The 27626-nt window shown below is 38.4% G+C and overlaps 2 protein-coding genes across 2 annotated transcripts; both read left to right on the forward strand.

Annotated features, from left to right (window-relative positions):
* The first annotated feature begins 2167 nt into the window (after positions 1–2167).
* LOC139725677 (histamine H2 receptor-like) lies at positions 2168–3168 on the forward strand. Its single transcript, XM_071636768.1, has 2 exons — positions 2168–2550; positions 2769–3168. The coding sequence occupies exons 1-2, from the start codon at positions 2168–2170 to the stop codon at positions 3166–3168; spliced, it is 783 nt and encodes a 260-aa protein (XP_071492869.1).
* A 5328-nt stretch (positions 3169–8496) lies between these two features.
* Positions 8497–22692, forward strand: LOC139725634 (3-oxoacyl-[acyl-carrier-protein] reductase FabG-like). Its single transcript, XM_071636725.1, has 9 exons — positions 8497–8562; positions 13580–13713; positions 14715–14807; positions 15593–15678; positions 17591–17684; positions 18477–18546; positions 19564–19600; positions 21981–22044; positions 22534–22692. Exons 1-9 carry the CDS (start codon positions 8517–8519, stop codon positions 22690–22692), a joined length of 783 nt encoding a protein of 260 aa, XP_071492826.1. The 5' UTR covers positions 8497–8516.
* Positions 22693–27626: the final 4934 nt, after the last annotated feature.

Consider the following 27626-nt stretch of genomic DNA (forward strand, 5'->3'; position numbering starts at 1 on the left):
TGCTCATGTAGAATGATAACAGTCATCACTACTGGAATGACAGCTGTGGTAAGTCCATGTGAGTTTCCATGTGGTAGAGGTAATGACGATCTCAAAGAAAACAAAACATTTGAAACTAATAAATTGTAAAAAAAAAAAAAGAATACACCAAAAGTAGGCCTAGACATTAAAATCTTAAAGACCTCGTGACGTACGTGAAGTGCTGCTATCCCTCTGCAAAAAGTTGTCTTGAACACACATACACTGTGAACAAATCAACACAAACACACACATAAACACACACACACACCAACACAAACACACACATAAACACACACACAAACACACAAACACACACATGAGACCGACACGCATACACACAGAAACGTGAAGTGTCAATCTTTTAATGAGAAGACTTGACATGAACTTACATCAGACTCTCATGGATGATTCTCATTACACGAGCAGGTATAAATTCACAGACAGACTGCCTCATACGACATGTACGAGTTGATTGCGAGTCATTTGTCAGTACTCATCAGTTTAATCACAGTGATGACCAAATATGCCCGGGAGAAGCAGCAAGCAAATTTGTTCACGTAATTACATGGATTTGACAGATATTAAAGCACATATTAATGTTGTGCCACACAGAAAACTTTATGAAACGGCAGGGGCGGATCCAGGAATTGTGTAAAGGGGGCGCAACTAATATTTCTGGTGCCACTTCCGGGTTTCATTTCATTTTTTTTCTTTTTATTTCTTTTGTTTTTTTACGAAAAATAATGGGGGACGTGCACCGGTTGCGCCCCTCTCTGGATCCGCCACTGAACTGTTCGGTGCATGCTTAATAAGAAAGGAATTAACAAAATTGACTCTTCATAGTCAGTGACAACTTCATCTTTATTTTGCCTTTTTTTTTCCATGCCCCACCGTGTCATGTCGTGTACGCTAAGAACCATGGATACTTAAATGGAGGTGGCCATTGACCATAATAACGTCTTCGAAAGTAATGTATCACCAGTAACGTGTGACTTTTTCTTTCATGGTCATTTACCATCTTGATGATGGCATCTAAACATTAGTTACGAGAATGTTTGTATTGCGCCATGAATAGGAAAGCAATGTAAGTGAAAACAACATGCCAAGATATAAACTTAACCTATCTTGCAGTGTTTGCAACGATGCAAGCTGAAGAAAACCAAAAAATGAGTGATGCCCGGCATCCGTGATGTATGAAGGATTTTTTTTTTTTCGGGTATGTGTAGTTTCTTGTATGTGTCTGTGTCTGTGTGTGTGCGTCTGTGTAGCTGTGTCTCTGTGTGTATGTTTTCATGATTTTTTTTCAATGCGTTGCTGGTCTTGACTGGTTACTCTTGAATTGAATTAATTGAATTGAATTGAATTGAATTGAATTCATTCAAACTGAATTCAATTCAATTATTACTTGTCACTCATGGAGTGGAACACCCTCTTCAGCCACAGGCTGGTTTTCAGAGAGGTCCACACATCGGGTTAATTTATCCTTCGTGATAGACTTAAGATCTCAGTCATTTTTTGTCAGTCGTTATACTTTCTTCAAGCTGAAAATACATGTAATGAACTCTTTTGTGAACACGAATTGATAATGCAATACATTCTGAACTTACTTTAATAACGACTTTTTGATTTCCTCTGCCAGTCATCAAGACAGAAATAGTGATCCTCCCGTCTATAGCTTCTAACGAGCCTTAAAGTAACAAGCAAAGATGAAAGGCACGTTATCAAATTTGACAGGCGGGGTTATTAATCTGCGGCCACAACAAACAACCTCCCCCACCCCAACCGATAGTCCCAATAACGTGCTGTCTGGGACCCGCCATCTAATACACTTTGAAATGATAAGCGCTGTCATATAGGAGTACGAGCGAATAGTGACTGTGTGATAAGTGTATACATTACAAAAACACTATGTCACGATCGCAGTTGATAAAAATAATTCTAATATAGTAAGATTTCAGCCAGTTTACAGTGTTCCCGAGATGAGAAGAGATCACAGGCCACTTGTCAATCTTTCAACAACACAAAGATTGTACATCTCTTCCTTTAGATAAATTACGAAAAGCGAAACTATAGTAGCTGCTCCATTCGACACCAGCAATGCCTATACCGCCCTAAATCTCCGCTGGATATGAAGTTTTCCTTTAGTATGGCAAACCTAACAGAAGTAGATTTGACGAGCAGTTCGGGTGCTTCTGTGATATCAATGGTGTATGCATCTGGTGTGGTGGTGAATATTTTGCTGACGTTTATTTGTAATGTGGTAAACTTGGTCGTCCTCCCTAAGCTTAACGACATCAGCGATGTCGAAAAGGTGCTCTACGTGACTCTTTCGATCACCGACTTATTGGTAGGTATCACACTCATCCCTTTGGTGCCATCGGCCGTTCTGAGAAAATGGATATTCGGAAAGATCGCTTGCAACGTCCATGGATTGTTGATTATCACCACTCCCATCTGCTCCTCGTGTCTCTTCCTATTTCTAAATGTGGATCGTTTTCTTGCAGTCTTTAAACCACTGAAATACCATCAGTGGGTGATGGAGCGACGAGCTGTGAAATTTGTGTAGGGATTTGCCTCGATGACGTTTGTGTTTTTGCTGATCTTTCTTATAATCGTTTGTCATGTTGACGGTATAGTCACATTTCGAGAGACACACTCATGTGCTCTGTCAACTTGCCGAGGGGACACGTAGCCTTTGCGCTATCCACATATGCCTTCTTTTTCTGGATACCGGCCGTGCTTCTCAGTGTTGGCTATGTTGAAATCGTGCGCGTGGCATTCAGGCATGCGCGTAAGATTCAGCATGCCGTTTTGGCGCCCAAAACGCCAGATGCTGAGCACGGCGCCGCAAAGCGTCCCCGTGAAAATATTCCACCAATCAAAGAACGCATGGCAACGGGGACCAAGTCTATCGCCTTGATGATTATCGTCACCGGCTCCTTCAGCCTTTGCTGGCTTCCATTCAGCATCATCGAATCGTACTTGCTTATACATCCTGACGGGATTCCTATGACCCTTCGCCTTTTTGACACCTGGCCCCCTCAAGCGAACTCATGGATGAACGCCGTGATATTCTTGATTCTGAAGAAGAGCTACAGACAAAAGGTGCAGAGGTGCTTTTCCTTTCGCAAGACCACCGGTGACTGAACATGCCATCACAGGGAACAACCTGAAGGGACCCCAAAGGCTGGTTTACTCCAAGAGATTGCTGAGCTTATCCTTAGCAGAAGAAAACATTGAAATACCTTAATAGGTTTATACTAATGACTTTACAAACTATCCTCCAAACAAAGCGGACTTGAAGAAAAAAAAATGAAATACAAACAAACACACGCCAGTTGTTAGTTATTGGCTGTAGCCGTGATCTGATTGAATTGTTATCTATTGTCCTCAGGTAAGGGATGATAACCAATGCTATATGATCATATGATGATAGGCAGGGCAATGACGATATAAGTGACATTAAATCAGTGATATAATGTATATATATATATATATATATATATATACATATGGAAGTAACAAAATTAATAACGGGCAAAAAAAAAAAGAAGGCAAAGATTTACAGTAATCCTTATTATGTTCTTAGGTCCTACATCATGTTCTATCAGCTCATATCAAAATAACTATTTCTGTATATGTAGGGCCTATGACTGTCATGATTGTCGATAACAATGGTTGTGATTTTCATCATTATTATTATTCTGTTCAAATAGTATCTAATGCGACAACAAACCCTAACAATGTCGAAAGGAACAGCAAGCAAAGGTTTAATTTGTTAATCCTTTATTGATTTTCTTATGTATCTGGCACTAGGGCCCGCTGCACAGCGAAGATCTGAAGATAATGATAATTCAATGGTACATAGAATGTATACATGCATGTACCCCGTGCAATGCGAAGTCATGTTGCTTTCAAGTAGCTTTTAAAAATCTTTCTTCAAGTAACTTTATCGCTATCGAACAAAGAAAAAGAAAGAAAAACAAAAGGATAACGACATTTATGTACGAAATCATGCTTCGTCTTTGTATGTGACTATCATTACACCAATTACAGTTATGGAACACCACTTTCATTTTGTTCGATTGGTTCTTCTGTTTGGACTCCTGACCTTTGAAAGCAATAGAAGATTAATGAGCAAATTGATAAATCAGATAATACTACAATGTACCAGACACAGGATCGAGAAAATATCCCGTATCTCGTAACCGGTTTAAAACTCTGAGGTTTGGAAATGTTGTATTCTGCTCTTGTGATACTGAACAACATCTAGTTATCATGGTTATGCTAACATTCTTCAAAATGCCAATGATTTTCTTTTTATTCGTGTATTTGAGGTCATCTATAGAGTCAAATATCACTTTGAAAATGAAATGCCCTCATTGTCACGAAATACATACCCAATTACTCATCTTGCAGTGTTTATAAGTGAGATTTAAATAGGATGCCATCTCTGCGCGTGTCGTAAAGTCACAATGACCAGAAATGTTCATCATGTTTACTAATGCACTAACCTTTAAGACACGAAGTAAACTTTGCTGTGATGGTAATTTCCAACAAATTATAAGTCAAACTAGAATATTGCTTGACTTGATAAAGGCGACAGAGCCTTATTCAGAAGCTCAAACCCGTTTTTTATTTTATTTTATAATAATGATAATGAGTTGAATTGAGATTATTGTGTGATATTGATTGAGCTTATGTATTCAAATCATTATTACAGAAATAATCTTAATTGTTATTAGAATGATTGAAATGTGAAATATGAATTAATGTTGTCATGTTTACATGCTTATTGCATATGCGTGGGTAGCCCCCCCCCCCTTATATGTATAAGGTATTTCGGTTTTTGTATAATTTTGATCATAATACTGTTGAAATGATAGTAATGTTAAAAGATTATATGGATTGAAATAATGATTCTAATAGAAATACAAGATGAAAACGAAATAGATTAATTGTTTTACATCACCTTTTTGCACATCTCATTCCAAGTATTCTCTTCTGTCTCTTTCTATCTCTCTTGCTATCTCCTCCCTACGCCTTCTCTGTTTCTCTCTCTCCGTCTCCATACACAAGTGTTTAATATCTTTTATGTCATCACTGCCCGCCTTATTATTTTTTTTCAGTAGATGTATAAACAAACTTTGAAAGTTGTTGGAGAAGTATAATGATTTGGGTGTATTTGATATATTTTAGTCTATAAGTTTGTGTATGCATATGATGGTGACATGAAGATTATGTTTAATTTTTCTCGCAGCTCTTTCAATGTGTATGTACAAGTGTATTTGATTAATTTTGATATTTTGGTCATCAGGTGTCTTATATATATAATATATATATATATATATATATATATATATATATATAATTGTGTAGTTTTATATTCTAATCGAAGAATGATTGCATGATTATGTATCTTATAACAAAATGAAATATCATACGTGTATTGTACAAAATTCTGCAATTCAGCCATCTCCGTGGCTGCAAATGAATTTTTAAATAAACCATTACCATGACCAAATGGCAAATTGAACTTTTAAATAAACTATTCAGTGAAAGTTTGGTGGCCCGAAATACAAAAATGTATGGTAGTGCCCCGAAATGAAAGGAAACACAACAATCTAGTTTGAGTCTTATACCGTATGCCCCCCCCCAAAAAAAAAAAAAAAATACAACGGGACCCTCTGCAATGATAACTTTGAAAACTGTGAATCAATCCAAATACAAATTCAGAGTAAGAGACAATAACTCATTGTCCACATGTTACAGAAAACCCCATTCGATTTGCTTCAGTGGTCAAAGAGAAATTAGGAATTTTGTAGAGGATGTCAGGAATCTATTCCCTCCAAGTTCTGTCTATTGTATTCACACACAAGAACGTCGAAGTGCTAAACTTGGAGGAATCAGACTCATGACATGCCTTACAACAATCCACATTTCCCTGTGACCGCTTAACCAATTGAATGGGGTTTTCTGCAAAATAGAGGTAAGATGCTATTTCAAGACCCTATGAAGTAGCATTTAGACAGTTTAATCATATTGGGTGTTATCAATTTGAAAATCTGATTGCATTTTTTTTTTTGATGGGGGGGGGGGGGGAGATACTGTCATGACAGTAGAGTGCACGTTTGGGCAACCAACCGAGTTGTCTTTTTCGAATTTGGTTGCCCACGACACCATTGTTTTAGTAGCCCCGGACCAACTCTAATATCGAGCACTGCTTTAGAGCATGACCTACGTTTTTCTTTTTTTTTTCCTTTAAACACCATTTCTATAGCTTTACTTAGTGTAATGTGTGTGTTGTGCATGTATAAATTAGGATTGTGTGTGATAGGATGGGGCTTATTTTTCCCCCATTTTTTTTTAAATTTCATCCAACATACTTAATGCAATTATTCAGAAATAAATTATTCCTTTTGAACTGAATGGTAACAATATAGAAAAAAAAAATCAGACGTCCATTCCCATATAGTAACACAGAAATCAACTAATAGGACATAATTATAACACAGTATTCAAGGACTGATGAATCAATGTACACATACAACACATCAAGGCGCCTCCCCTTTACGGAATTCCTGGATCCGCCCCTGCCGCTTATCCAGTCTTAACGAGAGGGGTAGCCGTGACAAAAATCTTGGCATATTATTCTTATACTCGGATGGGATTCAAACCCACTACTTCCTGATGAGTGATGACTGCTATATCAGACAGGCGTCATATCCACGAGACTACAGAACTTCCGCCTGGTTATAACAAGTAGGCCTACTGGTATTGATCCCTTTAGCAGCGCGGGTTGGCCTGCATGCTGAGTAGGCTTACTGAGTATAATTCACTCAAGATCAGCGATTCTTACGTCATGTTGTTTCTGTTGAAACCGATTGACAAACTGTCCCTTCCTCACCCTCATTTCGTAGAAATATATACCGATTATTCAGTGTAAGAAAAATATGATAATTCTAATGGAATGTAGCCGTGATAAAAACGGTTACAGTTTGTTTTCCCGAAGGTTCTTTAATCCGAAAATGAAAGAATTAGTAGCCTATGTCCTACCATAATATATTGTATACGTAATCATGGAAATTCTGAGGGTGGTAGTTCCGAAAATAAGAATAGCTTCGATATTCCTAAGGTCATTAATCCGAAAATAAAGGTTTATTCAGCCGAGATAGCAAGCTTCAGTATAATGCTTCATCGCAGGACATTTCCGTGTTATTTGAAAGTCCGTGGCTAGTCCGTGGCTGGTCCGTTGTGTAGGCCAAGGGTTCCAGTATGGGCTAACCGTGAACTCCCTCATACCGTTAAGATATCGTCAAGATTTAAAAGAAAAAAAAAATCAACAATACCATCATTCCTGACATAATGTATGAACTGCTTTCGTCATTATATCTTGACACCCCGCCTCCAGGGGAAAAAAAAAATCGCCGTCCTACCTGGTATACGTTGTTTTGCTAAATTTACCTTTATAGGTGCCTACTATTCTCATTTCAATAAAATAACGTTCCCCTACTTTCCCTTTATGCGGCAGCTTTTTCTTTTCTTCCTCTGCATACTCCGGTATGTAACAATTTTGTTAATTTCATTACAGTGCACTCCCGTAATATAACGAACACGTTTGTAACGAAATTCAGGTTACAACTAAGTAAAAATTCAGGCCGCCACATTATCCACTCTATGTATTTTTCTTGTTTATTTGTTCGGTTATAACGAAATTTCAATATAACGAAAGATAACGAAAGAAAAATGCCGGTCCCGAGGACTAGCTCGTTGTAACTGGACAACCACTACTGTATAAAGACGGCCGGTACGGCTTTATTTCTAAACTTTATCATAGCTATGTCGCTCTTTCAATTAACAACATAATCAAAGAATTAACAAACATACTACTTCAAGATTAAAAAAATAATATTTTTTATAGACATACTACTAAAATATATCCATTCAATTGATTTTTAATCTAAATTGAATTCACAGGATGCGTAATTAAAGTTCTGCGTTTTATCTAAAGTGCAAATATAATAATATTTCTTTCCGAGTTAAAAGTTGTAAATGGGTGTATAGGCCTAAATGGCACCATGTAAAAGTAAGAACTTACAGTGAAATTCTTTGTGAATCACCTGTAAGGTAATGCATATTTACCCTCATCATCTTTATCCTCATCTCTAAAATTCAAATTGCTGTAAACATCTTTTATCTGCAAATTATATGTAGAAGTTTGCCACCCCCCCCCCCTCACACACACACACACACACACACACACACACACACAACGACTCGGGCGGGGGGGGGGGGGGGGGGGGGGGTTATTTTGACATTCAAAGCTAAGAAGTCTGCCCGCCTCCTCCTGGCTGGCACAACGCTTCTTCAAGCGCTGCCAGTGCTAGCGGTCGGCCGAGCGCCCGCTCGCTCAGGGCGCAAGCAGCATCACATGCAGAGCTAGCATAAATGCATGTGATCCAAGTCAAGCCGATTGTTTCAGCGTTGCAGTCACAATGGCCTCCGTCACGTCTCTATCGGGGAAAGTCGCGATTATCACTGGTAAGGGTCATTCTAAGCTGCGGTATTAAAAGACATTTTGACTTCCACTTCCACGGTTTCAGCAGGTTTCCTTATCGTTATCGTTTTCAGAGGTTTCAAGTTTGCATTTCACAATCGGTGGCGACTATCTTCGGCTTCCGAGTGAACCTACAGATATTTGAATAAGATGGGACTGAGCAGGTGTGGAAAATCTCCGGCGCAGGGCAACACTGCAGGCGGTGCAGTTCAATCACGGCAGTCCAATTAGAATCTACTTCAAAGCGTCATTGTGCCTAAATAAGCTTTTGCATTAAAATTTAGCAAAAGGTGAAAAGCGGTGATATGCATATTAGACTTTAACCGTTTCGCACCATTTTGTGGCTAGCCTTCTTGGGCTCGGTTCTCTATTAAGGCTTTGCACCTGCAGTGGAAAATTGTATGAATTTTACAACTAAAACTTGAAGATATGCATGACTGAATACAAAAATGATCCCTGGGGTGGTATTCTGTAAGCGCGATCCTTATTTCGATCCTAGGAGCGCGCGTAGGACAGAAAATAGGATACCCTTAGGACAGGCAAAATCGGTATTCTGTAAGCCTGTCCTAAGCCTATCCTAGGACAGTCATTTATGAATAATGAATATTAATGAGGAAAGACAGGACACGCCCGGCGCAGTATCTATAAGCCAATCATCTGGCTAATTTTACGCAATGCGCGCCCAAGATCTACATTGCTCGAACATGCGCTTCACGCAGCTCTTACTGTGCGAGGAGTTAAAATGTATTGTCAGTCTAATTTTACAGTTAAGAATACAATTTTGATTATCAAAGCTTTAGCACGCACTTAGCCCACCATAATAGATGTGACCTTACGAGTTCCATTAATTAGTATTTAAAGTTTTTGCAGAAATTAGCTCAAATTTTGAACTTTTGGAGGATGTTGGGGTAAACTGGGATATCATCACTGCATGCCAAACTTCGCCCTTAATTCAAAATTATTATAAGATATATATATAAGATTTTCTTAAATAAATATAAAGAATAATAATAATAATAATAATAATAATAGATGCACTCACAGACAGACACACACATGCGCTCACATTATTCTATAAATATGATCGATATGCTTGTAATAATAATGTCTTGCTTATACATGTAGTTACTGTTTGTCCCACTTAAACCAAACCAATGTTCCACTTCTCCCAGGAAAAAAAAACCAAAACAATGATAACACAAATATGAGACTTGTAGGAATATAGAGCGTAGCAACCCGTTATATGGCTAGCATCAAAAGTCTTTTGGTCCGATACATGTGTGCCCGGCCATTCTAAATATTAGAAATTTATTCGAGAAACTTCATCAAATCACAATTTTTGTCCCACTTAATTCACCCCGCTAGCTCTCCCCTATCTTTATGGTAGTATAGACTAACATGCAGGGCAATGATAACAGAATAAATAAAGATTACTGATAGATTAAACAAAGATATAAACATGGAGCTACTATAGCTCCATGATATCCTTGTATACGGGTGCTGTTCGTTATTCCGAAGGTTCGCTATTCCGAAGGTTCGTTATTCCGAAGGTTCGTTAATCCGAAACACACAAATTCTCCATACCTAGGTTCGTTAATCCGAAAATGAAAAAGGGTTCGTTAATCCGAATATTTGTGGCGTTATTTCGAAGGTTCGTTATTCTGAAGATTTGTTAATTCGAAAATGAAATTTGGAATAACGAACCTTCGGAATAACGAATCTTCGGACTGGAGCATTCGGAATAACGAACCTTCGGAATAACGAGCTGTAACCGTATAAACACGTAAGTTCACTACATTTTGAAAAAAAAAAAAATGTTAATCCATGCACATGGACTGTTAGGTCACCGGGTTGCGTCACACACTACGTACGTCTTATACAATAATGTGAGCGTATGGATCGTTGCGTTACTAGTACTTTATTTAATGGATACATGGCCGGCGGAACCGTGGGGGCCGTGGGGGCTCAGGCCCCCACACTTTTTGTGCACCATACAAAGAAATACATAAGGTGTCATCACTTTGGGCCCCCACAATTTTTTTTAACCCGGAAGTACGTAAGTGGCACTAAGTAGAAATAGAGATCTTGAAGTGTGCGGAGCGCGGTAAGGTTATGTTTTTTCCAATATAGACTTTTTTTTATTCGCTTGTCAGCTGAAGAAACCCAGAAATGGAAAGGTTGAGAGGAGCTGAGGACCTTTTTTAATTTTTTTTTTCTTGTTAGCTCATGAAACCCGGAAGTAGGCCCCCACGCTTTTAAAAACGTTCAGTCGGCCCTGCTTTATTCTTCAAGCGACCTAGAAGCACACTGCGTACGTTTCTTTTTCTTTGGTTACTAGATCTTCATAGCAACAAATTCGAGGGTCACGTAATGTGGGCGGCGAAGGTAGGCTACTTGCACTGCGTCCGCATGACGTTCGGGCAGACGTTGAGCATGATAATAATAACAATAATAATGATAACAATAATAATGACAATAATAATAATAATAATAATAATAATAATAATGATAATAATGATAATGATAATAATAATGATAACAATGATAACAATGATAATATTAATAATGATAATAATTGTTATCATTATTACAATATTAATTATGATTATAATAGCTTTTGTTGTAATTGTGTACATAATGTACTTTTTATTTATTTTGTGCCGAATAAAATGAAATGTGAATGGAATTGAAAATGGCGAACAACAAACAAATAAACACATACCAGCTAGATAAAGAATACAACTGTTTCGAACATTATAGACTGCAGTTTTAGAATCCTCAGTATGAAAGGAACAGATAACTCTGTTATACGATTCATGTATTTATTTTCTTGTTCATGAACATACAAAATAAGAGACAGTGGGTCGTCAGTAGGCTATATACGCAATAGCCCGGCATAATCGCCAGAGAAAGATTGCCTAGAGGCTATCCTTATTTTTGCTCCTAAACTTGATCCTACTTGTGCTTACAGAATACCACTTATCTTAAGATCTCATTAACATCTAATTACATCTAATTAACATATCAAGTTACGCCCCTATCCTAAACTGGGAGAGAAATAAGGATCCCTGACGTCACTACCCTATTTCTCCTCCTATGCGCGGTGTTACAGAATACCAATCGCGTATTTAGGAGCGAGAGCTGTCCTAGGATCCTTACAGAATACCACCCCTGGATCCCTGGGGCCTGGATCCACTTGGTTGCAGGGCAAATCATACTTGACATCGGGTCATAGTAGATCTAGTAGGAGCAAACTCTTCAAATAAGCACATAATTAAAGATAATGTTGAAACAATCATCTTGTTTCTCCTTTTGTTAGATTGTTCTTTGGCTTTGTTTGAATACAACTTTGGTAGAGTCTACTGAGACTGTACGTATCATGTAGGCCTATGTGTATACAGAGTGGAGTGTTTTGTTTTGTTTGTTTGTTTTGTTTTGTTTTGTTTTGTGTTTTGTTTTGTTTTGTTTTGTTTTGTATTGTTTTGTTTTGTTTTGTTTTTATACCCCCGCCAAACGAAGTTTGAAGGGGGTATATAGGAATCAGCGGACGGTCGGGCGGTCGGGCGGTCGGGCGGTCGGTCGGGCGGTCGGTCGGGCGGTCGGTCGGGCGGTCGGTCGGGCGGTCGGTCCGTTGCAAATCTTGCGTCGCGAACTACTTCCTCAGTTTTCAACCGATTCCCATAAAACTTGGCACAGATGTGTGCCTTGGGTTGTAGATGTGCAAGACGTATTTTTTGACAGTACCCAAAAGTACGTTGCCATGGTAACGGCATATTATGGGCAAAAATGGGTACAAATCTTGCGTCGCAAACTCCTCCCACAGTTTTTGATCAATTTTTATGAAATTAGGTACAGATGTTCATCTGAATATGTTAATGTGCAAGACACATATTTCCGCAGTGGCAAAAAGTGCGTTGCCATGGTAACGGCATGTTATTGGTAAAATATAGGGCAAAATGCTTCGTGGCAAAACTGCTTCATCAGAGTTCTTCCAATTCTCATGGAATTCATATAGAATGTTTGTCTTAGGATATAGGTCAGCATGACACATTTCTTGACAGTGACAAAAAGTATGTTGCCATGGTAACGGCTCACATATTATGAGCCAAAATGATGGAAAATTTTGTGTTGCAAACTACTTCCTCAGTTTTTGCCCAATTTCCATGAAACTTGGTACAGATGTGTGCCTTTGGTTGTAGATGTGCAAGACGCATTTTTTGACAGTACCCGAAAGTACGTTGCCATGGTAACGGCATATTAATGGCAGAAGATCAAGGAAAGATCGTGCGGATTTAACTACTTCCTCAGTTCTTTGACCAAAGCTTATGAAATGTGGCACACACCTTGATCTTGGTGGGAAGATGTGGAAGACATATTTTTCGGACGTGTCGGAAGCTGCGTTGCCATGGTAACAGCATATAAATGGCAGAAGATCAAGGAAAGATCTTGCGGATTGAACTACTTCCTCTGTATTCGACTGAAGCTCATGAAATGTGGCACACACATTGGTCTTGGTGGGAAGATGTGCAAGACATATTTTTTGGACGTGTCGGAAGCTGCGTTGCCATGGTAACGGCATATTAATGGCGGAAGATCAAGGAAAGATCTTGTGGATTGAACTACTTCCTCAGTTTTTGACAAAAGCTTATGAAATGTGGCACACACAATAGTCTTGGTGGGAAGATGTGCAAGACATATTTTTCGGACGTGTCGGAAGCTGCGTTGCCATGGTAACGGCATTTAAATGGCAGAAGATCAAGGAAAGATCATTCCTTGGGTAGGACTGTCGTCACGGGGCGGGGGTATTAATCACCTTCAGTGATATTTCTAGTTTTTTTGGGGGGGGGGGTATCTTGACCTTGCATTACTTCCATCCCGTACTAGCCACACTGTAGCTACACAGTGAGTGTAGACCCAGATCTAGGCCCTAGGTCTAGCTGCAGCACTTTTCATTATTTGTATTCATAAATTATGATATTGATTAACTTGATGATGATGCAGGAGCCAGCTCTGGGATTGGAGCAGCAACAAGTGTTCTTTTCGCCAAGCTGGGAGCTAAACTCACTCTGGCTGGTAGGAAGGAGAACAACCTGCTGCAAACTCGAGACTCCTGCCAAGAGAATGGAGCTGAGGAGGTGAGATCAATTCAAGATATTTTTATTGTCATACATATGCATTAGTATATTATATGTTTCTTTCCTTGCAAACAAAACTTACTGGTCACATCAAGAAGATGCGACCAAACTACTGACACCACTTAATTTTAACCATGTTGTTTATGACACTATTATCATATAAGATTAAGAATTACTTTTTATCTGATGATAGAGGGCACTGGGAGAAAGGAGGTACTATCAGGGTTCCCAGCCCATCAGGGAAATCATTAAAATCATTTTACCTCTTTTATAGTTAGGGAATTTGATCAAAATGCCTCAAATCAGGGAAAACCAGGGAATTTTGATTGGCCCAAAATTGAAAGTAGTCAGACTCTGTTATATTTTGTTGCATATCAAAACAACATCCATTGGATGATTGGCTACATGGTGTAAAACATGATAGAAAACATGTGGAACTGGAGAGTTGAAATGATTATCATGGGATTTTGAGATTTCAAGAGGGAAAAGTCTGGGAAAAGTCAGGGAATTTTGTTTTCTTGAAATGCTGGAAGCTCTGAGGGGAAATGTACCAGAAATAGATATAATTATGTGAAGGAAGGTCAGGACAAGTCACTTTGTTTCAAATTTGATTATCAGGTTAGTGAAATGTAGATTGCTTTTAAATATTGCAATTTTTCTATTTTTCCTGATTTTTTTCTTGAAGTAAGGACAGGGACCTACTGGTAAGTAAAAATAATACAGAGTCCTACACTTCCATAGCATATGCAATGTGGCTTCTAGGGCACTAGGTCTGTAGGAAACTGTACACATTTTACAGTTATGGGTTTATTATTGACATTTTCACAAGGTCAAGTATACTACATTGTACATGGGATCATCTTTTTACTGCTCAGTCTCTGTGGATGGGTCTTGTTTTAGAGCGGGTGCAGTACCAGTTACCTGGTATTGTGGAAGTGCGTGTGTCATTCTGTTGTGATGTGTTATTATCTAGTTATAATCAGTGTATTTCTCTGTGTCAGCCTCTGACAGTTACTGGTGATCTAACAGATGAGGCTTACAGAAGGAACCTGGTGGATCAGTGTGTGCAGAAATATGGACAGTTGGACATCTTGGTAAGTAGCTTTTCATCTTCCAGCTAGTACCAATTTTTTAACGTATATGAAATTGTGCATGCATATAATCAGTGGCGCCGTGGCGGATCCAGAGGGGGGCACACCGGGTGAGCGCATCCCCTCTTTATTTTTTGTTAAGACATAAGAGATAAAACAAAAAAAGGGGGGGGGGTGCGTAAGCCACCTTTAATTTTGTAAAGGCGCCTCCCCTTTACAGAATTCCTGGATCCACCGTTATATAAATTATGTTTTTGTAAAAATGTATTGTGAATGACATTTTGTTGGCTCTGTCATCATTTTGATGTTGACATATGAATATGTTCTACCTTGATGCATTATACAGTTTATGTCCTAGTGACTGTGGTGCTTGGTTGTTTGAGAAACAGCAAAGCAAACAAACAAACAAACAACCCCCCCCCCCCCAAAAAAAAAAGAACCAAAACAAACAAAACAAAACAAAAACCCAAACAAACACCAAAAGACAAAAAACAAAAACAAAACACAAAACAAAACAACTGGAGTAGAAAACTTGTACACCAACTGCAAAAACCATTAAGCTAGTTATTTGAAACTCCTACACATGTGTCCCAAGTCAATCTGTCATCAATTTGTCTGATACATGTAGTAACTTCAGTTGCTGTCGTCAGTTGTTCATTATGAGTGCATCATATGCTGAATTGTCGCTTTACAAAGAGCTGAGGCTGGGTCAGCATTTTTTGTAAATTTCTGTGGCTATTTCAAACAGAAGTTGACTAATGCTTTTGTGCTCCAACAATTCCATGCAGGTGAACAACGCGGGCATCATTTCTTTGGGTTCCATAGAAAACACCAGTCTGGAGGACTTTGACACCATGATGAATGTCAATGTGAGGTGGGTAGTCTCAAATTTTGTGCCTGTTTCTCAGGGAGATCTGCAATTGTTACAAGTATCTATCACCACAGAAGCCACAGAAAAATTGTGAATGCTCACATTTGATTGCTCGTTTTCTAGCAGTTGTCATGGTGACCACAATTATTGCAATAGTATGATCTGCTCTGTGAAATGTTCCTGTGATGTTTGACACACTTAATGTCTTTCTGTGACTTAGCTAATTTTGTCAATAAATGTTCAATGATAACTGATGCAGACAATTAATGACATTCTCCTTGCACTGCCCCCCCCCCCAAAAAAAAAATAGAAAGAAGAGAATATATATTTTTTGTTTGTCTATATGTGTTGTGTGTATGTGTATAGATAACCAAAAAAACAACTTTGTGGAACTTTGAAACCAATTGTGCTGTGCATGAGAAAAATGTTGATATAACTTCAAAGTTTGTCAGTAATAACAGTATGCGCTTTTGATTGATTTGTACTCAAAGTTTTGATATGATGATATCTTGCAACTGTCATTTGTATCGTTAGTATTGTGTTACTGGTATTAGTCTTCTTGCCCTAAGGTATTGGATATCAATACAAACATAAAGTTGACAATAAAATGAAAAGAACCTGCGCCTACCAAATGAATTTTGTGGTTTTACAGTATGTCTGAGAAGAAAAGAATAAAGACACTACTACTACTACTGCTATTACTACTACTACTACTACTACTACTACTAACTACTACTACTACTACTACTACTACTAACTACTACTACTACTACTACTACTACTACTAATTGTCCCCGCCGAACGAGTTCGAGCAGGGGACTATGAAACGGGCTCCGTACGTGTGTGTGTCCGTCCGTCTGTCTGTCCGTCCGTCCGTCTGTCTGTCTGTGCGTCCGTGTGTGATCAAAATGTTCAATTTGCTATTTCTCTGTCATTTATGAGCCAATTTTGATTCTGTTTGCTTTATATGATAGCACTACATGGGAGCTTTGAAACTTCTACACAGAATTTCAGTTGTGACCTTTGACCTTGACCTTTGACCTATATTGTACATTTTGCTTCAAAATGCTACTCCTTTGCCATTTCTAACCCAATTTCATTTCCGTTTGCTTTATGTGATGGCACTACAGTCTGTAGGTGAGGGCTTCAAAAACCTTTACACAGAATTTTGACCCTTGACTTCTTTGACCTTTGACCTTGATTTTTGACCTATATTGTACATTGGCTACAAAATGCTCCTCCTTTGCCATTTCTAACCCTATTTCGATTCCGTTTTCTTTATGTGATGGCACTAGGTGAGGGCTTCAAAACTTCCACACAGAATTTTGACCTTTGACTTCTTTGACCTTTGACCTTGATTTTTGACCTATATTGTACATTGGCTACAAAATGCTACTCCTTCGCCATTTCTAACCCGATTTTGATTCCGTTTGCTTTTTGTGATGGCACTAGGTGAGGGCTTCAAAACTTCTACACAGAATTTTGACCTTTGACTTCTTTGACCTTTGACCTTGATTTTTGACCTATATTGTACATTGGCTACAAAGTGCTACTCCTTCGCCATTTCTAACCCAACTTCGATTCCGTTTGCTTTTTGTGATGGCACTAGGTGAGGGCTTCAAAATTTCTACACAGAATTTTGACCTTTGACTTCTTTGACCTTTGACCATGATTTTTTACCGATTGTACATTTTGCTACTAAATGCTACTTCCGGCGGGGACATATTTTACGCACCGCGTAATTTCTACTTTTCCTTGTTAAAATAATTATAATGATAATTTTAGTAATCGAAAAATTCACATTTTTACTGCACTTAATACAGAGTTCTAAGCACCTTACAATCATAAATTAACCATAACACAAAGTTGAAAATAATATGAGGGATACTGTTTCTCTCCTACTTCTCTCTCAAAGGTCTGTCTTCCATCTCACAACACTGGCTGTCCCTCATCTTTTGAAAACCAGAGGCAACATAGTCAATGTGTCCAGTGTCAATGGCATCAGATCTGTAAGAATCATATCAACAGCTCAATGAAAAATAGTGATTGAATTCAATGTAAAGAAACAAGTATGGTCCTCGGGTCAAGAGTCATTCTAAGCTAACTGCAGGCTGGCCATAGAAGTTTTTTTTTTGCCGGCACTAGAGTGGAAGTGAAAAGAAAGAAAAATACAGCTGGAAATTGCGATGTTACATTTACAAATGGAGAAAAAAAATGACAGTGACAGTTGCTTTGAAAAGAGAAAATTACAAGTCATAGCTGACATTAGTAAATACAGTTTACTTGACTATGCAAGTTTTGGGCCAATCTCACGCTTTATTATAAAAAGTTGCTTGTATTTCAACATGGTATGGTTATGTGGAATCCAAATGTACAGTGTACACTGTATATGTATATTAATTCTATATTGCATGAAATAGTTGTTTCATTGACTCTGGCTGTGGCTTTGTCTCCATAGGAAGAATGTGGAGTACTAGTTCAATTTCATTATTGTTATTATGATAATTATTGATATTGTGATTATATCGTTATTATCATTATCATCATCATTATTGTTGTCACTGTTGTTGTTATATAGTGCACTTAAAACAAACACCGTTACAGCAAAATTCTTGTTGCAACTAGGTAAAAATTCAGGTCCCAAAATTATCTGTACATCTTTGCACACTTTAATGTTTGGCTATTTTGATATAGCAATGGAAAACTTCTGGTCCTGAGGACGTCGTTGTAATGAGAGTCGCTTGTAATCACTGCAATCTTCATTCTTGGAGTACTAATTGCAGCGATTTGTTCATGTTCAGTTCCCAGGTGTGCTGAGTTATTGTGTGTCCAAATCAGCCCTGGATCAGCTAACACGATGTTGTGCTCTTGGTAAGTTACAATCCTTTCTCTTCTTTTTTCTTTTTTTTTTGTTGCTTGGTTGGTTATTTTTAAAGTTTGAAATGCACAATCTTGTTCCTACTGTGAAGTCTCTTCGATGAATTATGAGAATGCTACTTGCTCACCACGGCTACTGTCATTAATGTGTTTTATGTACAAAGTTGTACTAGTAATGGGTTTAAGAATGTAGCCAATCTAAAGTGCTTAAATGAGTCACCTACACATGTACATGCATGCTCTCTGTATAAATTCATTTATTTATTTATTTATTTATTTTGGCTAATGTACGTGAGTGCAAAATGTGTGACAAAAAGAGCATATATTTATAACTTCACAGCAGCATGTTATTTTGTAGATTACTGATTGCTTTGATTCACATGGTCGTCTGCACTACCAATCCAAGAGCAGCCTCATGGTATTACAATACAGGGTTTTAGCAGCTGATATCATAGTCCATAGACCCATTTTATAAAACATATAATGCACAGGTTTAAGTTTGTAATGTTAGTGAAGATGTGAAATTTTTGTGGTACAAAGGTGAACTTAAATTCTTTGTGCTACTTTTAGCTAGTGCATGTTCTAAACCTGCCAAAATACCTTCACAATTTTCTCTGCATATCATGAATTGGTTGACAACTGCACAGTGCGAATTCAAGAATCCACAAATATATTTTTGAGTTGCTCTGCGCGAAAAATTAGTCGCATAAAAATATTGGTATTTATAGTATTTACAGTATTGGGCAACATGAACTTGACTCAGCCTCTTGCATGTTGCACAGCTGTAAATGCGTAGATTGTGCTACAATGTATGTCTCCACTAACACACTTTCATCTGTGAATTATTTGCATAATATTTTGTCAGTGAGCTGCTTTATAGGATAAGTCTTCTTCACAGATGTCACTGTTGAAAATGGAATAGCAAACACATTTTTTTATCATCTGTGTAGTTAGGCTCATGCCAACATCTAATCCTCCTCTGCTCTTTTTTTTCTCCTTTTTTTTTCATAGATTTGGCAGCAAAGGGAGTCCGTGTCAATTCTGTGAAGTAAGAACCCCTTCAGTGCACACTTAGTATATCTCGTTAGATGGCGAGTGCTAATGACTAGTTTGGAAAATTATTGCAACGGAGTTTTGATGTTAGGCAGGAGGATTTGGAGTAAAAGAGAACACTTTATGAATCAATGTGGACAGTGGGAAATTTCAGTGACAAGAGTCTGCTAAATGCCACTGCTCTGTATGACAGAAAATGTGTTTTTTGCTCATGGAAAATGAAAATCTTTTTGGAACAATGAAGAGGAAGAAGTTTTTATCTTGTCAGAATTTATGTCAAGGACAGTTTTGCCTAAAGAAAATCACTTCTCTTGATTCTACTCGAGAGCTGCTAATATTTATGTGTTAGAATGGGAGACATTCCAAAAAGCAACCAGAGAGTTACTAATGTGTAAACATGTATCTCAGTGGGCAGTCATCATTCCAAAATCAAAGTACCTCAAATATTCCTTTGTCAGGACAAGGAGAGATAGCAACCTAGTTCATAAAAAGATAGGAGAGACCACAATGATTTTCTTATCTCAGCAAGATGTGATAAGTACAGACAAATAAGTAGGGGCAATAATGATAATTTTTTCCAGAAATTTCCTCTCATACTTACAAATCTTGTCATATCTGTGTGGGTCATAGCGGGGTTCACCTGTATTAACTCTTTACAATGTACAGTGTATGTGCCATGTTGTGAACCCCCTGTGTGCCACATTATTCTGAGACACCAACGTAGTCATGATTTGGGAAAACATTCTGTTTTTCAAATATATGTAACTTCTATTTTGATTTATGTTAAATTGGACATATAGTAAGCAAAGTTGTACAGAAAATGCCAAGCTTTGCTTTGATGAAAATTGTATGACAGATCGATGATTATTTTTCTTTAAAATGACTGGCAGCTACAGTACTGTAATGGCATGGCTTAGAAACTTAGAATTTCTGCGCAAATGTAAGAGATAACACTGTGTGATAGTCATTCACCACATAAAATTCAAGCTATATGTCAGACGAATGGAAGCAGGAGAAAAGCTTTCTTTGTACTGCGGCAATAGGGGACTTTTTGATTAGTTTGGGTGGGTTTGTGGGTGTGAGCAGAATATGCGAAGTTGGCACGTTGTCGACTGCATTGGACGAGCGAACGTGGCACATGAAGAGTTTTGAAAGAGCCTCCAGGAGTATCAAGGTTACTTGTCAGGCCCGTATGTATGAAGGCAGGCAATGAAGAACAGTGTGGAGATCTATTAGGGAGTACAGTGCCATCAATGACCAGGTGCGATGGGATAGACTATCAACTCTTTATGTGCCACGTTCGCACGTCCGGCTCAGTTGACGGCTTGCCAACTTCGCATATTCTGCTCAACAAACAAAGCCGCCAAAACCGATCGATAAATCGCAAATCCCGCGGTACAATCAAAGCGTTTCTCGCGCTTTTGTTCCTCTCACATACGGCTTGCATTCTATGTGGTGATTGACTATCAAGCAGTGTTCCCAACTAGATTTGCGGGTACATTCTAAGTTTCTGTTACTATTTTATGTGCAAAAGTCATGCCTTTACAGTAATGTAGCAACTGGTTATTCAAAAGAAAAATTGAAAATAGAATTGCTGTACATGGTATATAGAAGCAAAGTTTGACATTCCTCTTTAACTTTGCTCACTATTATCAGAAATTTGTAGAAGTTATACAAATTTGAAAAACAATTCTTTCTCAAAGCATGACTACCTACGTGTCTCAGAATAAAGTGGCACACAGGAGGTTTTCACCATGGCACATAAAGAGTTAATAGATGGAGAAAAAGTGATGTGCTGAGTACATGATTCTTGTGTTTTAGTCCACATAACAGAGTAATCAAAAGGTGGGAGTAAGCATTGGTATGTTAAAAGGCATAATTTACCATTTGCAGAAGAAACAAAAACCCAGCATTAGTGCTTTAAGATAGTTCTAAATTATGAGCTAGGGATAGAAACAACCACTTTAAGAATTTGAATCCATGTAATCAATGTTAAGTATTGTTAAATACACAAAATGTGAACAATACTGTAGTTATAATAAAAATGTTCCCAGACTAAACCTTCTACAGTTATGGCTTGTTGAGAAAAATATCAATGTCTCCTTATATTTCAGGCTTTATTGCCAAAATTTTATGGTAGAATGTTTTTTGAAACAACAGACCGACCTACACATATGCATCAAATGTGATATCTGGAACATTTTTATAATCACTTCTCCCAAAGGTAAACAGGACTTTTAAGATATTGTCACTTTTGTGTCACTGTCGATGATGAGGTGTGATCTTGATGATGATGTAATCAATCACTACTGGTCTATAGTAAAGCACTGCTTATAAATGGGCGTGTCTCTCTGAAACCATCCTCCTCCCCCCAGCCCCGGAGTCACCATCACCGAGCTCCAGAAGAGAGGTGGTCTCAGTGAAGAAGCCTACACCAGTGTGAGTAAACTTTAGAGGAGGACAGGACAAGTAGGAGAGGGTGATGGTCCTAATCTTTCACAATACCAAATCCATGGATTTTGATAGATGTCAAATATAATAGGAAGACTCTGTTTTCCCTCCCCATCTGTGATATCGTCTTCATTTTTGCATGACCCATTTTTCTTTTCTACACTTACTCCCAAATGTCTTAAAGAGCAGCCAGAAATTGTATATGACAAATTGACTTAGAGGATAAAATTTTTATGTTTATTATTGTTTCTTGATATTTATGTGATTTTCTTCCATATACTTTTTATAGTTATGGCAATTATTTGGTTATAAGTATTTCTTCATCATAATGTAATGTTCAGTCTCTTGTAGTTATGCGAGCAAGGTAGCTGAGCTCTTTTGTTTTCTTTTTCTTTGATTATTCAAAAGAAAGTTTCTTCACAGTGTCATTCACACTGCATATATATGTTTTTTTTTTTCTTTCCACTCAATGATAAGTTCTTGGAAAGGAGCAAAACGACGCATGCCCTCGGGCGCCCAGCACAGCCTGAGGAGATAGCTGAGTGCATCGCATTTCTTGCTTCTGACGCCTCGTCCTTTGTCACTGGAGTCACCTTGCCAGCAGATGGCGGCAGACATGCTATGTGTCCACGATAAGGGAGTGCAAAACAGAGCAAAACAAAAGCTATGTGTGCTGCCAGCCATTTTGTCAAATTCATTGCGCCATATGGGAAGCAGTGGAGTTATGTATTGGAAGGATGGAGGATGACATAATCTCATCGGAAGCTCCTCGTGGGAGATTATAGGGATTTAACCCTAATCAGGCCAGGCTTTTTTGGCTATGCTAAAACCAGAGGGGGGCGGATTCTGCCCCCGAGATCTCGGCCATCGGTGGTGCGATCGCAACGAAATCTGGCATGCGTGACACCCACGCCATAATCTACAAGATTGTGTCATAAAATTTTTTGAAAAAATCAATTTCTAATTTTCATTAATTGATTATGCAAATTAAGCTCAAGATCATATTTTCACCTAATTAAAGCATTGAGAGTCTACTTTTTGGTCTGTTTATCTGTTTTAGCATATTCAACTGTACATCACAAAAACTTCCAAAACTCATTTCAATTCTTATATATTTTGTTGTTTTCGTAATTTTTTATGTATTTCCCTGTTTTTCATATTTTGTTTTTTCTTTGTTTTTTTATTGGATATTGTCACTGACCACTCTACTACCATAATTAGCATAGAATTAATCACTGAAAGTGATTAATTGTAAAAATAATCAGGTTTTTATGACTTTCATGACAGAGTACTGTTTTCCATAGGAAATGTACACAAAATCACAAAATTGTGCCCGTTTTGGGGAGACATGCCATGACAAAAATGGGCATGGCTTTGAAAAAGTATGCGCGGACGTTGCAAATTTGGTCTCAAAAGTTGCGCGAGACTTTAATGAAGAAAGTCAAGAAGCCTCGCGACGAGGCCTTCTCCCATTACAGAATTATAGCGCGAAACGTCGAGGGGGAGGGGGCAGATTCTGCTCCCCCCCCCCCCCCCCAACCCCGGCCCTGTTAGGGTTAATGTGTTGCATGTAGCTGCTTAATGTTGAACAACAGAGAATCTGTGAACTGGTTCCTAGGAAAGCAAAGTGATCTTTGGATTCTTATTTGTAGAGATGCCATGCCGTTTTTTGGAGGACAGCGTATCATCCATCTGAGGTGACCAATTGCGTCCACTTGTCTACTGTGACATAGAACTACGCTGTAATCGATTGAATGGCAACGTAATAAATAGCAAATGGAGCAAATCTATTGTCACCCCCACCAGCTTATGTGATTAAGTATGCTTAGACTATTACCTGTCGTGAAGCTGAGCAAAAAGATGATACACAGTTCTATGTGTTACTAAAAAGAAGCAAGATCAAAACTGCATGACTGCAGTCAACACATATTTTCCAGTGGAAGGACTTGGTTTGAAATTGCAGACATACACCAAACTCAGTGCAACAATTGAGTGTGCTGGGGTTGTAAGTTGTTTTTGGAGAGAAGTTATTCTGTGTCAGTGCCGTTGGTTATTCACTGTAGGTGTACTGTACCATCTTCAGGGGCGGATCCAGGAATTCAAGAAAGGGGAGGCACCTTTACAAAATTGGGGGGGGGGGGGGGGGGGGCGCATGTGCCCCCCATTTTTTTCTTTTTATTTCTTTTGTTTAAAAAATAATAATAAATAAAGAGAGGGCACGCTCCCCATGTGCCCCACCCCCCGGATCTAATCTGTCATACTCAGTCCACTGTGTACTTTGTGAAATTTACAAAGAAGAGTACATATGTGTATTTAACAGATACCGGTAATCTATTTCACACAAAAAGGGCAAAACCCAACCTCTTGTTATGATTCTCGTTTGTGCCATGACAGGAGTGGAGTTGCAGCAATGTAAAGAGTAAGTCTCCTACTTGTGCTTACTGCATATAAATGTAATGGACACAAGGGAAGTGCTCGGATATCTGTCATAATGCACTGGACTGAATGCAGGCTCCAGTTTTATTAACCATCAGATCTCTACTAAATGTGATAGCGCTCTTTGAAATTACAGGCTTTTAGGCCCTATCACACAAACCAATTTGACTTCCAGAAACCTGGCAGTTAATGTAAAGTGACTCAGAGTATGAAATGTAATTTCTTTTCTGCAGCACAGATTGCATTTGAATAAGGATATTTTTACATGCTTATGAGACAAGGTTACTGACAGCACAATGACTTCAGTTTAGCTTCTCATCTGTAAAATGTTTCTACATGTACAATTAATCCATCGTGTTCTAGAGACCAGATTACCTTGGTTTGATGCTTAATACATGCATTAATTTTATTAAAACTGTCACTATTCAATATTTATGTTTCATTAAGTAGAGTAGTGTACTCTTTCATTTGTGCCAATATTTGCTTTATATATACAAGTTTTTTTCTTTCAGTTGCAAAAATTTCTAAAAGTCCCTTTATGGCTAGCTATTTGAAACTGTGTTGTTTGAAGGTTTGCATGGTGAAGTAAATGAGGAAGAAAGATTTGCGGTGACACCATGTGTATGTAGTCCTTAATCGGATCGCTGTTTGGCAGAAGAGCCTAGAAAGAGGAGAAACGAAGAGGGAAGCGACATATGGGGGTTGTGAGGAGGGCAGAAAGTGAAGAGTGGGAGACAGTAATGGGCTAGAGGTTGAAGTTGCACTAGTGGAGACGGTAGAGAAAGGAACACAGAGAGTGGTAAGGAAGAATAGTGTGAGAATCAAGTAGGATGTTCGGACATCGTTAGAAGGGGAAAGATGAAATAGAAGGGAAGAGGAAGAGGAAGGAGTTGAATGTTGGAGAATCATGGAGATAGGAGAGAGCAGTAAAGATTCATCAAACCAAGAGAAGAAAAACGAAGTCGGCGAACAGTGTGACTATGGAATGCGGAATCAATGGAGAAAGGACGAATAATCCCTCGAAGGAAGGGTAAGTAGAGGAGAGATGAGAATATGTTGATAGAAGGGAGATAGAGAGAGAGAGAGAGAGAGAGAGGCGGGGGGGGGGGGGGGGGGGGGGGGACAAAGAAAAGAAGTAGAAAAGAACAAATTGGTCCGCATTCTCCATATATAGCCCGCCTCTTCTCCGATCACGCTTCACTTCTGACGAAGGACAGTCAATCTGCCCGAAACGTCAAGTTCCTCGGTTCTCCTAGTTATTCTTATAACTAGATTTCTTGCGCTACTTTCACTAGCACCTTTACTCAGTGTTTCATTTCTCTTTCCTCTCTCTCTCTCTCTTACACTTTTGTCTGTTTCTACACTACTTATCTTATCTTTTCTTTTCTGTTCTCTTCTCTTCTTTCTTCTTTTTGTTTTAGTTCTTCCTTCCATACAACCCAACGGTCCTTTTCAGGACCACTACTTAATTTACACATTTCTCCACAGGTTATTTCTCTTGTCTTCTCTCCTCAGGTCTACACTTTAACCTCATTTTGATTTCTTATTTTTTGCTTTTCTCCCACAGGAACCTTTTCAGGACTTAACTGTCATCAATTTTCCTTTCCATTTTTTTTTTTTTCTCCCTCTCAGCAGCATTTCATTCTAGGATCCATACTAGCTCCCTCTGATTTACGTATTGAATTTCAATTTGTTCTTTTCTACTTCTTTTCTTTGTCCCCCCCCCCCCCCCCGCCTCTCTCTCTCTCTCTCTCTCTCTATCTCCCTTCTATCAACATATTCTCATCTCTCCTCTACTTACCCTTCCTTCGAGGGATTATTCGTCCTTTCTCCATTGATTCCGCATTCCATAGTCACACTGTTCGCCGACTTCGTTTTTCTTCTCTTGGTTTGATGAATCTTTACTGCTCTCTCCTATCTCCATGATTCTCCAACATTCAACTCCTTCCTCTTCCTCTTCCCTTCTATTTCATCTTTCCCCTTCTAACGATGTCCGAACATCCTACTTGATTCTCACACTATTCTTCCTTACCACTCTCTGTGTTCCTTTCTCTACCGTCTCCACTAGTGCAACTTCAACCTCTAGCCCATTACTGTCTCCCACTCTTCACTTTCTGCCCTCCTCACAACCCCCATATGTCGCTTCCCTCTTCGTTTCTCCTCTTTCTAGGCTCTTCTGCCAAACAGCGATCCGATTAAGGACTACATACACATGGTGTCACCGCAAATCTTTCTTCCTCATATTTGAAACTGATTCTTAAATTTGCAACCTATCACAGAATACAATGTATCTTTTTCTTTCAAATTAACAATGGGTTTTTTTTTTGAAAATTTTCCCTTTTTTCCTCAGGGGTGGGGGATAAATCTTTTTCTGGTTTTGTATACATTTAATGAGTTTAATCTGTTTGATCTGGTCTTAGGTATAAGATTTGAAATGAAATGAGTAGATGTATATTCAATGATGACAAAATGGTAATGTTGATGTCAAAATCAACCCAGGTCTGAATTAAGCTTGTGTTCAGACTACTGCCCGAATTCTAATATGAATTCTCCAAATTGTGTTCTCGAGAATGTACCTGGCTTGGTAGGTGTCTTCCTTGTCTTGTTATGAACTAATATGGAGATTCAATTCAGTACAATGCAATTCGATCCTATGTCGGAGTCTGTGGTTGAAAACGTGACCACAGTAATGATAATAGTATTGAAGATGATTATTTACAACTGGTGCTCGTATGTGAGTCATGGCTGCATATTATCTTGAAAGTCATATATACTTAATTAGGGACTGATTTCAAGAGATACTTAGAAATGTAAGAACAGGAAGGAAGTTGGTCAGATGAGCAAGATCTAGCACTTAGCAGCAGGAAAAAGTTGGGAAATGCAAGGATCAGAAGGGTGATGCAAAAAGTCGTTATCTTCCAAGAATTCAGGTAATTTAATATTGTGCATTTGTAGGAGGTAGGCCTGTGTAAGTGAACACAGTGACCTCAAACTATGCACTTTGGCAATAGTGAAATAATCTTGATGTATCAAGATTTCCGTCATATGAGGGTTTAAAGGAAATATTAAGTTTCTGACAAGAAAAGTTAGTTTGTTATCACAGTATTGTACATGTACCCAAGTTCTCCATCATT

This window comes from Diadema antillarum, unplaced genomic scaffold (assembly GCF_040938485.1).
Source record: "Diadema antillarum isolate AM-2024a unplaced genomic scaffold, OU_Dant_1.0 seq00000053_RagTag, whole genome shotgun sequence".
Classification (NCBI taxonomy): Eukaryota; Metazoa; Echinodermata; class Echinoidea; order Diadematoida; family Diadematidae; genus Diadema; species Diadema antillarum.